General features: G+C 34.8%; 2 protein-coding genes across 4 annotated transcripts in view; one reads left to right on the forward strand and one right to left on the reverse strand.

Annotated features, from left to right (window-relative positions):
- The first annotated feature begins 911 nt into the window (after positions 1-911).
- Positions 912-7,738, forward strand: LOC107008817 (C-factor). Its single transcript, XM_015208009.2, has 6 exons — positions 912-1,221; positions 3,666-3,818; positions 3,993-4,086; positions 4,247-4,329; positions 6,200-6,353; positions 7,177-7,738. The coding sequence occupies exons 1-6, from the start codon at positions 1,015-1,017 to the stop codon at positions 7,410-7,412; spliced, it is 927 nt and encodes a 308-aa protein (XP_015063495.1). The 5' UTR covers positions 912-1,014; the 3' UTR covers positions 7,413-7,738.
- A 2,500-nt stretch (positions 7,739-10,238) lies between these two features.
- Positions 10,239-13,739, reverse strand: part of LOC107012052 (WPP domain-associated protein-like) — an 11,277-nt gene continuing 7,776 nt past the window's right edge. For 2 of the 3 annotated variants that reach the window (XR_001455973.2, XR_001455974.2), the window contains exons 6-7: positions 11,386-11,488; positions 10,261-10,700 (exon numbers count right to left, since the gene is read on the reverse strand). The gene's annotated coding sequence lies outside the window, so the exon portion shown is untranslated. Of the gene's footprint in view, positions 10,701-11,385; positions 11,489-13,739 lie in introns of all 3 variants that reach the window. The other variant, XM_015211780.2, reaches the window with a different exon arrangement.

Below are 13,739 nucleotides of genomic sequence, written 5' to 3' on the forward strand. Positions count from 1 at the left end.
ACCCCCCCCCCCCCCCCGCCAAAGCTGCTACAACTGGACCAAACTTTCACCTAGGCCAAAAATTACCCCTTATCTATTGGAACTATGAAAACTCGAATTCGACCTTCCTAACCTCAACTGTTGATTTGGTGAATAATATAATATTTCTAACATCATAACTCAAAACCCTTCCAAAATTCATTTAAATGCCTACCCATCCTCGCAAGTCACAAATACAAAATCAAAGTTGTAGAGAGAGTTAAACTAGGAAAAACATCGGAAAAAACACGAAAATGACCTAGAGGATCGTTACAATTATTTTTAACAAATAAAACATAAGGGAAATCTCTGAAATTATCTGTAACACTCTTGATTTATGTGATATTGTTTGTCTTTACACACAATTTAAGAAAGAAATGATTTCAAAAAAGTTGTGGTCTAAAACAAACCTTAAATATTTGTGTGACTATCAAAGTTAAATCGTTTTTAATTATAGAAATATGAATTACTCCCTCCGTTTCAAAAAGAATGACCTCCTTTTTTTTAGTCAGATTTAAAAAGAATGACCTCTTTTTTTTTTTTTGTAACATTTTAATTTCGACTTTTCACATGACATGTTTAAGACCACAAGATTAAATGATTATTTTTTACATTTCACATAACTTTAATTTATAGCCACAAGATTCAAAAGTCTTTTTTGTTTTCTTAAACTTTGTGCCAAGTCAAATCATGTCTTTTTTTTAAACAAAGGGACTATTATTTTTTTGAAAGTTAAATGGTTTTTAATTATGAAAACAATAATTATTATTATTTTTTAAATAAAGTAGAATAGAACTTAAAACTGAGACAGCTAGAGCCTACAATGTAAGCGTAAGGAATGAAGAAAGTAATTAAAATTATGAGCATAAATACAAATTAGAATGCCATAATTGCAATTTCCCGACTTTTGGCGACGTGGGTTATTTCTCTTCGCTAAAATTTTTGGGTTTGAGACGCAAAAATAGTTGAAAGAAACTGAATTCACAAATATCTCATATGCATTTTTCATTTGCATACGGAAAAGAGTGTGTGTCAGATTTGGGATTCAGTAACCAAAAGATGAAGCTGAATTTTGTTACCCAGCGGGCGAAGCGGCTATATCTGAGAAGAGGCTACACATTCTCTACTTTAGCTTCCGCTGTGAGATGGGAAGGAGGCGTCTCAATGGTTCAAGGAGCTTCCAGGGGCATTGGCTTGGAGTTTGTAAGTATATTTTTTTTTAAAAAAAAAATGTTTTTCAGAGGTTCAATTTGAGTAATTTGAGAGACTCTTCTTATTCGCATAGTTGTATTCTACATTTTGAAGGAGGACTCAATTGTAAAACACATATATGATGTGGTTTGTGTTTTTGCTGTGATGTGCGTTTCATTGATGTGGTATTATTGTTGATTTAAGGGATTAATTGTTTCGTTCTGTGATTCTTTTTGATTTCTAGTAGTTTCTTTATTTGGTAGTAACACGGACCATGATCCTGTCAATTGTGGTGAAAATGATATAACTGAGGTCCAATCAGTGCAGACAGCTATTTTGCCATGTATGAACTACAGCAATATAGACAGAGATTATGGGCATTGACTAATTTGTCTAACATATCACAACATGCTATTGCTGATTAAAGAGATAATTTGGACTATGCTACAAAAGGTTCTTCTGTATCTTTATTGGGGTTAATGGGCTATTAATGGAAAGTCTCTGTTTCATTCTGAATACAGTAGTAATGCTTATTGAAAAGGTGAAAAGGGATTTCCTGATTCTGGAGTCTTTTAGTTTTAGTCCTCTTTCTTTAATTGGTGTAGTCTTTGCTTATTACTAATCAAACAATTTTGCAGCTTAACAGCAGTAGATGGGGCCTGGCTATGTATATTACTTAAAATAGATGAACAGGGTGTAACAAAAAACCATAGCATGCAACAATATTTCTAATAGGCTTCAATAATACATGCTTATGAGTGGTAAAATAAAACACTTGGGTATGATACTTCACACATAAACATTGTAGAAGTGATGCCTAAAATCTTGAAAATTTGATTATTCTGTTTAACTTATCGTTCACAATATAAAAAAGTGAAGACTATTAGAAATGAGCATAGGCCATTGCTGGTTGTTGGCATGAAATTGATGAGTGAAGGGGTGCCATCTGGTTTGATTGTTATCATCTTGTGTTGTTCCTGATTATCTATTGGGTTCAAGAGCTTTTACTCCTCTTACCTTTCTATTAGCCTTTCCTTCTCCCCCTTCTTTATATGAACAGTTTAACTAGCATGTTTTAACGAAGTTACGGGACTCTTCACTTCGGTACCGTACCCGTGTCGACATGCCATGGGTGTGGGATCCGTACTAGATATGGTCAATTGATTTTGGATAATTTGACCAAAAATCAATCGAGAAATTCAAGCTGGATACAATTTAGGCATATGATTTTTTTAAAGGTAAAAGATACTTGTGTTAGATAGTTATGGATCAAACATCATGATAGAATGTGCAATGAACTCAAGAAGTCTATAACGACCTTTATATCATTTGCAATAGCCATGTTCCACTAAAAAAGACATTAAAGAGATGCATTCATACGTAATAATAAGTACAGATTCAGACTTGCTCTCAGAAATTCGTGCATTTCATTTCCTTTCAAATAGTCCACTATAATTTGGCATATTTTTTATAAATAAATATATTTGGATCCGTACCCCCAAATGTTAAATTTAGATCATTAAGGATCCAACCTCAATAGTCCACCATAATTATGCATATTTTTATAATGATATTTAGATCAGTTCCCCCAAATCTTATAATTTAGATCATAAAGGATCCAACATCTAGATCAACATTCGTATTGGACACCCGCACCTGAGTCTGGCACTTAGATTTTAAATGTAAATTAGATAGCCGATTGCCTATTTGTTTTTTAGCTTTGTGATGATTGTTAAACTTATGTTTATGTTATGCTTGAATGTAAGCAGGAAGTAGTTTGTCATCTGTTTTCTTTCTTTCTCTGTTATTGGGTTTAGATCAAACCTTTGATTGGTGAAATGACTGTAGGCGTCTGGAATGAGTGCTCATAAAGGACCAAGTTCCTTACTGATCCAAGACATTGAGTGTAGTGCAACCTCATCTATACAGCTAGTGAAAGTAGAGACTGGATTTCCAATTTCATTCTTTATCATCATCAGCCATTCATTTTCTCTTTTCCTTTTTGTTTTCCATACTTCTCCCTTGGCCATCTCATTTTTCTTGGTTCCCATGTCACTGCCAAAATTTGCACAAATGAAGTGCAAGTATGAAACAGGCAAACGTCATGAAGTTCGAAATAAAGGAATAGAAAAAGTTTCTCTATGGCCTCATCTGGTATGGCTGGCATTCACGTGGAGAATTTGGCCAAACTAAAGTAATGTTAGGTTTGTATAACTGCTTATTCAATATCTGACGACATGACCTTTTGTTTTTGATGGGCTGGTCTGACTGGATGAATTTAATTTTCTTGCATTTAGCATTTGCTTATACTTTCCTGTGCACGGGAAAACTTCCTCTGGCAGGATATACTAGCCTTCTGTTTTTGGTCCAATCTTTAATAGACTGTGATTGTAAGTCAATTATCATATTCTTTAACTGCTCAGCCAAGGTTTTCCCTGAGTTTCTGACTCGTGCAGGTTAGACAATTGTTAGAGAAAAAGGACAAAGGCTACGTTGTTGCAACATGTCGTAATCCTAGTGGAGCAGCTGGGCTTCTGGAATTGAAGAATAAGTTTCCTGAGCGCCTTGACATTCACCCGTTAGATCTGACAGTAGAAAGCACTATCGAGGTATATTGTAGTAGTTATTTCTTTGCGCACATTCTCCTTTACACTTTTTGTTCATAAGTGGGAATATTGTATTTGCTCCACTTGCCAAAAGAATCATTTGTGTATTTCATGGTTTCTTGTTAGTCTTGTTGGTTCATGAACCTTTTTGGTTTTTATAATAATGCTAATTTTCAGGACTCAGTCAAATTGATCGGAGACAAATATGGCTCCGTAAACCTTTTAATTAATGCATCTGGTGTTCTTTCAATACCCAATGTTCTGCAACCAGGTAGATTGTTTCTTTGTATTATGTTCATAAATTTGTCAATTGTAGCTTGGACATTGTTGCAACTTATAATGATAATGAACGGGATAAATGGTCCTTTCCTTTCTTTTAATCATGGAATTGGTGAAGTGAATTATTTATCTTCTCTCTTTTTTCAGTACAGAAACAACACTGAGTAAGGTGCAGAGATCATCCTTGCTTCTTGCTTATGATATCAATGCTGTTGGTCCCATTTTGGTCATCAAGGTGCAGTCTTTTATTTTCTCTCATGTTGTAGGCTAAAATAACTTATTTTGAATCATTTCTTTTTTAGCAGCAGCTATTTCTTAGCAATCAAGGTTTTGCTCAACAATGAATATCTTGTCCTGATACTTTGACCGACAAACAAGTAATTACCCTTGTTAATACGTACATGATCAGGAATTTCTGCTCTCTCCTTGAAGGGAAGATGCAATACGTTTTTAATACTTGACTTTGAAAAAGCTAAACAACTTAATTCAAGCAAGAATTTGCTTCTCTTATACCGAACTTTGCCAACCAATCAGATAAGAACAGAGTAGGAAATCCCTTTTCCAAGAGAACATTTTCGATCTTTTTGCATCAACAGTCATAAACTAGGTCTCCAAGGCTTTGGTTCAAGTAAGAGTCCGGCACTTGATGAGTTGCTAGGCGCATATTCACGAGCTTGAACTCAATCACATACAAAAAGCTTGGTATTGTGTGGGGCTTTGAGTCTTTCTTAAAACTTATGAGCCCTAACACATCAATTTCTAGCTCTTTGTTAGTAGTAATATTGTATAACCTGTTCTTAACAAACTGCAAATGACAATCTAAACGAAGAAGTGGAGAAAAGATAACCAGACGTGTTATCTTTCGATAATCTATTCTTTTCTGTCGGAGATGTCTCAGATTGTAGAAATTCCTTGCTGTCATGCTGGTAGATTTTAGTTCAGAGTCTTCTAGATTCCATCTCAGAATTTTGAGCCTTCCCTCAGAAGGTTCAAAAATATCTTGTCTAACTCTTGTTTGTTCATAGATGTTACTTGATACTCCCTCCGTCCCAATTTAAGTGTCTTAGTTTGAATAGGCACAAACAAAGGGAGATTTTGAATCTTGTGGTCTTAAATTAAAGCTTTGTGTAGTCCTTTAAGTCATTGTGGTCTTAAACTTGCCATGTAGGATGCTGGAATTTCAATACTTACTAAATATAATATGAGGCACTCTCTTTGGGACAGACCGAAAAGGAAAGTAAGACACTTAAATTGGGATGGAGGGAGTAGAAGTTAAGATAGAGGATAGACATCTGCTTTAGGTTTCCTATAAATTTTAAACTATAAAACAGACTTATCCGAAGAAAAGATTTTGTCCTATCTCAATTGTATTCAACCAGCAGCATCAGATGAAGTTGGATATTTGGATTAACCTGGTGAGTTTAACAAAAACTAAACATGGTGCATAAGGAACCTCATTGTCGGAGTCGCTGTCATGCTGCTAGATCTAAATCCCGAGTTTAAGGTTTCCATTTCAACATTTTTTAGCTAGTGCTTCTTCTGTCATAGGGTTGTGTAATAGCTTGTCTAACTCTTTTTTGTTTGTAAAAGTAGCTTCGTAGAAGTTGAGAAAGAGTACCATCAGTTCTGTTCGGTTTCCTGTTAATTTTGAATAATAAGATAGACTTACTTATGTCAATTGTATTGGATCACCATCATCAAACGAAGTTGGATATTTGAATTATCCTGGTGAATTAAGGGGAAATCATCATGGAGCATATAGGAACCTGATTGTTGGACTTGCACATAGAAGTCTTGTCAAAGATAGACTTATCCCCAAAAAGGAAAAAAGATCTTGCTAAAGTTAGCCGTCTACTAGTTGCTATAACGAAACTTAGAAGAGTGATCCACACATTTAAAGCAACACGTGTGTTTCATGAGTTGCCAGATGCTGCATTGTAAATACTAATAAAAAATCAACAGGGATGTGTTGCCAAGAGATCCTTTTATAGTATATCATGTCGAAAGTTGAGGATTCTCAAAGTTCGATTTACCTTTTTCTTTTTCATATTCAATATCTCTTACTTTTGACAATGTAACGTTGAGTTCATGTTCTGCGTGAACAGCATATGTGGCCTTTGCTGAAATCTGGAGGTGGCTCTGGAACTGACAAGGATTTTGCTATTGTTGCCAACTTAAGCGCAAGGGTGGGATCGATAGGAGACAATGCTTTGGGAGGGTGGCACTCCTATCGTGCATCTAAGACTGCACTGAATCAGTGTATGCTCTTTTAAAAAAAATCTATTTACCCAATTACATATTTAACTTCTGCTGATGGATGGTAAAGTTGAATGTCTCCATGAACTTTTTTGACCAAACAATATGCCATGTAGGATAACTGAAATATGGATATCAGATGTCTTATAGAGATATCTAGCATGATCATGGAACGCAAAAAAATGAAAGCTTTCTTAGTGTACAAGGATTGAGGATTTGTTGCATGGTTAGGAAGCAAGTTCTTATTAAATTGACCATTTCACAGTAAAAAAGGAGGAACAATGGTTCCAGTTTTATGTGTTTAAAGAACTAGTAAGAGCCTGTTTGGATTGGCTTATTTTAAGTGTTTTTAAGCACTTTTTTAGTGTTTGAGTAAAATAAAAAAAGTTCTTTTAAGCCAAAAAGACAAAAATAAGCCAAAAGCTATACGCCCATCCAAATAGACTCTTAAGTTAAAACTGTAAGGAAAACGAGAAGCACTCTTAAATGATCATAGAATGACCATTCAGTTCAACCAATAGTCTTTCATACATTTTATATAGTCGACGGCAGTGGGATCTGGTGCATGTTTAAGTTGTTGGATCGCTGGGTGGAGAGCAATTGACCATTAAGGGCTGGGGAACAGGCAAGATGAATGTGAAGAGTGAACTGTCCCAAACATGTTAGTCTCCATCTTGGTCAGGTTTCAACTTCTTATGTATCAGTCTGGAGAGAAAATTTTAATTGATAATTGTTTTTTTTTTACATTTTCTTTTTTTCCCTTTCATCTTTGGTCGAATAATCATAGGTGAGATTGGTCCATGCTAACCATGTCTTAATGTTGCAGTAACAAAGAATGTGTCGGTGGAATTTGCACGTAGGAAGGATCCAATTATATGCATTTTGCTGCACCCAGGCACGGTGGACACTGATCTGTCTCAACCATTTCAAAAAAATGTTCCAAAAGAAAAGCTTTTTACCAAAGAGTTCTCTGTTCAGAAGCTCTTGAGTATCATGAACAACACAAAGAGATGTGATAATGGGAAGTTCTTTGCCTGGGATGGTCAAGAAATTCCTTGGTGATTTTCTGCTTAAATCCATACATGACAACTGGGTATCCATTCTTGATTTTCTTCTCGTTCATCTTATTTTTTAGTTAATTTTTTATATGGATATGCGGCAGTTGTTATAATTAAACCATTAAATAAGAAAGAAATTACAGTTTCATTTGTATCTATGGAAGAAATTCTACAAACTCTGGAATCAGGTGAATCTCTGCGCCTATAAGTTGACTGAACCTATAGTGAAACTAGTTTCTGGGAACGTGTATTATAGGTTGATTTCTAATTTTTACTTTAATTTTATATGACAAAATAGTGAATTGCAAAGATACTTTATAGTAGAGAAAATTTAGAAACAGATTATTGGTTTCACTTTAATGTGGTTATTTACTTGTTTTCCAAATTTCAATCGAAAATATATCAAAACGTCATGTCATATTGAGGTTCGCACGTAGTGCCTAAAGTTGTTTGTGCCATTTTTCGTTTTTGCCTTGTATGGCATTTGTTATGTATATGCTTGTTCACATAATATTACTACTTCGTGTGTCCTATATTAGCTGGACATCTTACTAAAAATAGTTATTTCATATTATTTAATCACTTGTTGAATCAAAAAAGAATTAATTAAATTTTCTTATTTTACACCTACCATTAATGTCTCTGAAGTTGAACAATTCTCAATACTAGCTATTTCACATACTCTACGTATACTTTCTAAAATTATTTTTATAGATATTGATATGAACGAAGGGGAAAATAGTAAATTTATTAATTTTCTTAACCATCATATAAAATAGTGAAAACTAGTTTAAGACAAAAAGAATGTTAAAAAATAATAATACAGGAATCCTTTTAATTATCTATCTTGATTAGTGGTGACAAATGAACGGATTGAAATGGATACACAAAAATAACTTCCAAACTACTCTAGTTACTGTTTTACATTAACAAAAGATATCAGATAGTTATGATGGAAGATATTTGTGATATACAGTATCTAAAACACCTAACTGTCCATATCAACAAAGTCATCAAAGGTTTGATGTTTCTGATTTATATGATCTCTTTTAAAAATGACAAATTAGTATTGAAAATGAAAAAGAAAACCAACTATACGTGATGAGTGCTGTGTGATTACACTGATCATGCACTCTTTGTTCTTTGATATTTCAAAAATAATCTTAACAAAGTGCATCAATATCAATGACAATCAAGAAAATATCTATATGATTTGTCTCATTACATACATATCAGAGGGAAGAATATAATAAAACAGGAAACATCTTTTAATTGCACCAAATGAAGTGATTTGTATATTCTATATTTCTATTTTTCTCTGCACAAGAAAAGTTGGCAAATGTGTTTGAAGACCCTAAAAGAATCATATATTAATTATAAGTGGGAAGAACTTAATTCCAAAGTTAATTTACTGTTTTGACCCTATAGTATTAGTAACTTATTAATTTATTAGTTAAGTATTAATTTTATTAGTTAAATATTAATTTATTAAAAAAAAAAATTGGCCGTAATTAAATTCTGCAGAAACGTAAAGGTTCTCCTCTACCTCCCTCGATCAGTGTAACAGTTGTATTAAATATTAAATTCTGCAAAATGATTTTAGGAGATGTGGAAGCAAGTGTAACAGCAGCAGATTGCTATATTGATATTCCAACATGTTGTTGCATCTTCTCATGGGATTGTAGAAATATTTGTATTCATTCTCATGTGTTGCCTTGCTCTTGCATTCAATACACCAACTTGTTTATCAAATATCTTAAATTTATGGGTCAAAGTCTGCTGAGGAATGCCCTCCTTCTTATTTGGGAGTTTTGCTCCTGACTCGGAAGTAGATATTAATATGTATTTTGCAGGGTACAATATCAATCATTGATTTTGCAATTTTATCTTTTAATTTTATTCACCATTCAAAAAAAAAAGTATCTTAGGCAATCATACAACGTTTTGATCTTTCATTCAAACAGATACTAATTACTTCATAAAATGGAAACTCAACCAACCCCCCCAAAAAACAATTTTATACACACACATTAATGGAATGACCCAATTGAGGAAATAACAAGTACCTGGATCTTCCAGAACTCTTCTTTACTCATATCTCCAACCTAATGAACAAAAAAGGTAATCTTGAAATGAGACAAGATGAGATTTTTATAGCTAACAGATCTGAAAATAAACCAAAGACAACTAAAAATCAACACAAAAATGGTGAATTTACACGCCTTTCTTCATTCTTTTTTATTTTTCCTCATATGGGTTCTACCAAAAAAAAATACAAAGCGCAAAAATGTGAATGAAAAAAAAAATCTTGATTAGAAAGAAAAGAAAACTGAAGTGATTTAGAGAATTTAGTCCATTTTTTCAGTACATTTACAATCTCTTCGTGTTGTAATACTTTTAATAGGTTTTTCTTCCTTTCAACACCATCAAAATTGGTAACATTTCTCCAACTTGAATATATTTGCTTCAATTAACATGATATTTATACTATTGTTAGTTGAAGTTGCTTGCTTTTAAAAGTAAAAAAAGAAAAATTAGCATATGTCTGGTGAATATTATATTCTTCAGCATCTTTAATGTTCCATCAAAAGAACACTAACTAGACACAAAAAAATTAACATTTACGACACAAATATATATTGTATTAGTACATCCTAACTACTACAACCTTACAATGATAACTGTGGAAGAGCTCGAGAATCAATGCCTACCTATTAGCCAGTTGAAGAGATATGCAACATCATGGGTGATTAAAGTATTAGTCATTCTACGGAGCTTAACAAAAGAGTATAAAAATACTAACGGTGAGGATATTCGTTGACAACTGATATTCGTCGACGAAGAGATAACTCTATTTTAATATTTTATTATATTCATTGCATAATATGTTGCCCTTATTTATCTTACAAGATACAATTGTCACATTAATTTGATGTCTACTCATTGGTAAAAGCAATATCATATCTATACAAGTATATATATAAAAGTCATGAATGTATCTCGAGAAAGAATGTTACGACTTAGCATGGCTTGCACGTGTACATGTCTAGTATCTAAAATGCACAGCAGCAGCTATTTGGTGTTTGGTCTTCTCACCTAATTTGCACAGCAAAAAAATGGAGCAATATACAAGCAAAGTAAAAAAGCTCTCCCCTATTCAAATTCCTATAGAAGTAACACTTGTCTTTGTTACCAACAGGATCTTCTGGCTTTACAGTGGACTTCTAATAGTGGCCAAAATTCATCTGTCAGTACCAAGAAAAACAAAAATCCCCAGTTTTGAACTTCCTACCTGTTCAACAAAAGAAACAGGAACCACCACGAGGTTATTTTTTTTTTTATATAGAAACAGTCGCAGGAAAATTAAGATATGTTTATACTGCAATATCTTTCTTAGTTCCACGCGTACCCTTCTCTTAAAGTTGTACAAGTTAAACAAAGATGGACAGTCTAACATAGGTCCCCGAAAGGATCTCAGAGACTCAACAAAGTACAAAAGACAGGTTCTTTCAGAAAACGGATTCATATTCAAAGAGTGCATAACCACATGCTGAATACCCCTATCTGTAAAAAGACCTCAAGTGTCCATTAACTAAAATATGTTGATGATTGATTAATTGACTGGCAGCAGGAACAGTTGAAGCCATACCCGATCGAAAAAGGATGTTATTTATCCATAACATATTTCAAGTAATTGTAGTAAAACTTGACAGGTTGACCTCGCGGCTACTACTGCTACTTTGAGCAGTAACGAGGGATCAATTGTGATCGCTTCAAATTGGACACAATCTTTGGGTTTTGTCATGTTATTCGATAGTATATGCATACAAAAGATACTTGATTATCAAAAGAAAGAAGAATACTACAACAACTACTAATTACTATGCCTTTGACTTAAACAAATTGATGTGATTGGAAGGGAAGAAAAGATGTACTTTATTCTTTCCATCCAAATTCAAAGGGACTGAAAAGCTAACCTGGAGCAATTGAGCTTTAATCTTCCCTCTTTTATTTCCCCTCCTCATATCCTCCTTCCACCAAACATAGTATAGAACTCACCAGCACCTACTTTTGATTTAACTTGAAAAGAAAAGAGAGTTTAATGAGCTACCATATATGAGCTAAAGATACCTGTAAGCACGAATGCAGTGATGCTACAGAAAAGTGATATATTCCTATAATGACTCACTTCAAGAGTTCAATGGTAAAACTGATGGTCAGTTATTTTTCTTTTGAGCAAGTAACATTTGTATCATAACTCAGCACTTAGGTAGTGCTAAACCCCTTTACAGCAAGTCAAAGTATGGCAATATAACAAAGAACTCCTAATCCTAGCACAGTGTTACAAAAGGCGAGCGCCTCCTCGCCTTTGGCGAGAGGCGAGGCGAGGCGAGGGGTCCTCGCCATTCTCTGCCGAGGCGAGGCGATGGTAAAAAGGCGAGGTATGGCGAGGTGTGGCGCTGTGATGGCGACAGAAAAGGCGCCGCCTTTTTAATTAAAAATATTTGACTTAATATTAAAAATATTAGTCAAAATTAGGGTTTTTTTTTTACTTTTGAAATTTCTGAAACTCCATCGCGACTCTCTCTCTCTCGATTGACTCTCTTCTCTTCTCCTCCATCGCTGTCTCTTCTCCCTCGCTCTCCATCGTTGTCTCTTCTCCTTCGCTCTCCATCGCTGTCAGCTTCTCCTTCTCTCAAGTTGTCCCTCGCTGTCGATTCTGTTCTTCTCCCTCGCCGGCTCACGAGTTCCCTCCGACCCTCACGACTCTCTGTTTTCAGGTATCGTTTTCTCTCTTCTTCAACAATTTTTTTTTCTTCTTCATTTTTTTTTTCAGTCAGTGTTTTTTTGGTGTAAGGCAGTAAAACTGTAAGCACTAAGCAGTGCTTAGTTGCTTACTGCTTTGTGTAAACATTTTTTTTTAAATTATAGGCAGTTAATTAAAAAAAAATCTGTCTTTTCCTAATTATTTATTCCAATATTTCTAAACAGCGAATTAATTGAATTTAATAATCAATGGCGGATGCTAGCAAAAAGAGGGACATTTTAGTATCTACTATTGGTTTTTGAATTGAATATTTGCTAATATGTGTTATTGCTATTAAGATTTTGGATAAAATATGCAATTAAATATTTTTAATTTTTGGTATTAATTGGCGCCTTTATTCAAAAAGGCAAGCGCCTCGCCGCTCGCCTCGCCGCGTGGCGAGGCAGGCCCTTGTCGCCTTTTGTCGCCTCTCGCCGTCCACAACACTGTCCTAGCATGACTCTTTACACTTCTAGGATATTTTCTGCATCTATAGGATGTTTTTATTTTCTGTACTGTTCTACTCCTGTCCTAGAAACACCTAGCATTTATTTCCTTCCAGATGATCTACCATAAACAAGCTGGTATGGTTCGCCAGTAGCTCCTGTTTTTAAGCTCCTTCTCAGCTTCTTCCCAACTAGATAGAGTGTTAACAATCTTGCTAGGCATTGTCCATTGTATGCCTCTACGATTAATGAAGGTCGTCCATAGTTGGTCAGTTATTCTGCAATGCAAAAACAATTGGCCCAGTGTCTCAGCTGCCACACCACAAGTCAGCTTCTTTTGCTAACAACCATGAGAAACATGCCACCTTCAAAGGTTTTTTGGTTCTCTAGATCTGTTTCCATGGCCATATGAAGTTCTGTGCCACTGTCGACTTCAAAAGTTTGTACCCTGAACTTACTCCCCTTTGTTGTGCCCATTCCACCATAGTCTGTCCATCCAATTCTTTAGACTTTGAAAAGCTTCAAGAATTTCGAAGACAATAAGTCTAGGAATTTCCCAATCATTCAAGTTTCTACAGAAATTTAACTCCTAGCCTTGGAATGCCCACATGTCAGCTACTGTTATGTGTTGGTGGATAACTAAATCAAACAGATCAGGGAACTTCTCTGCAAGATTCCAATTACCTAACCACCTATTTTTCCAGAAGATGGTTTTATACCATCACATACACTAACGGTAGAGTAATTACGTAAATCGAGCCACCAGTTTCTAATAGATCTCTAAACAGTGACACCATAAGGATTGTTTGCTTCTTCAGTCATCCACCCATCCAATTCTCCATACTTTGTTCTGATCCCCTGTTTCTTGCTTGAGATGAGTCCTTCCACCTGACTAAGTGATAACCTTCCCTAGTATTATTTCCTTGCCAAAAAAGGATCCCCTGATCTGGTCTAGACTCTAGCCTCAGTACTACCCCTGCTGGATGAGGATTGGGGAAAAGGGTAATCATGTAGGTTGAGAGAGCATATAACAAAACATTGATCAAAGTGAGTCTCCCCCCCCCCCCCCCCCACCCCC

Source organism: Solanum pennellii, chromosome 2, assembly GCF_001406875.1.
Source record: "Solanum pennellii chromosome 2, SPENNV200".
NCBI lineage: Eukaryota > Viridiplantae > Streptophyta > Magnoliopsida > Solanales > Solanaceae > Solanum > Solanum pennellii.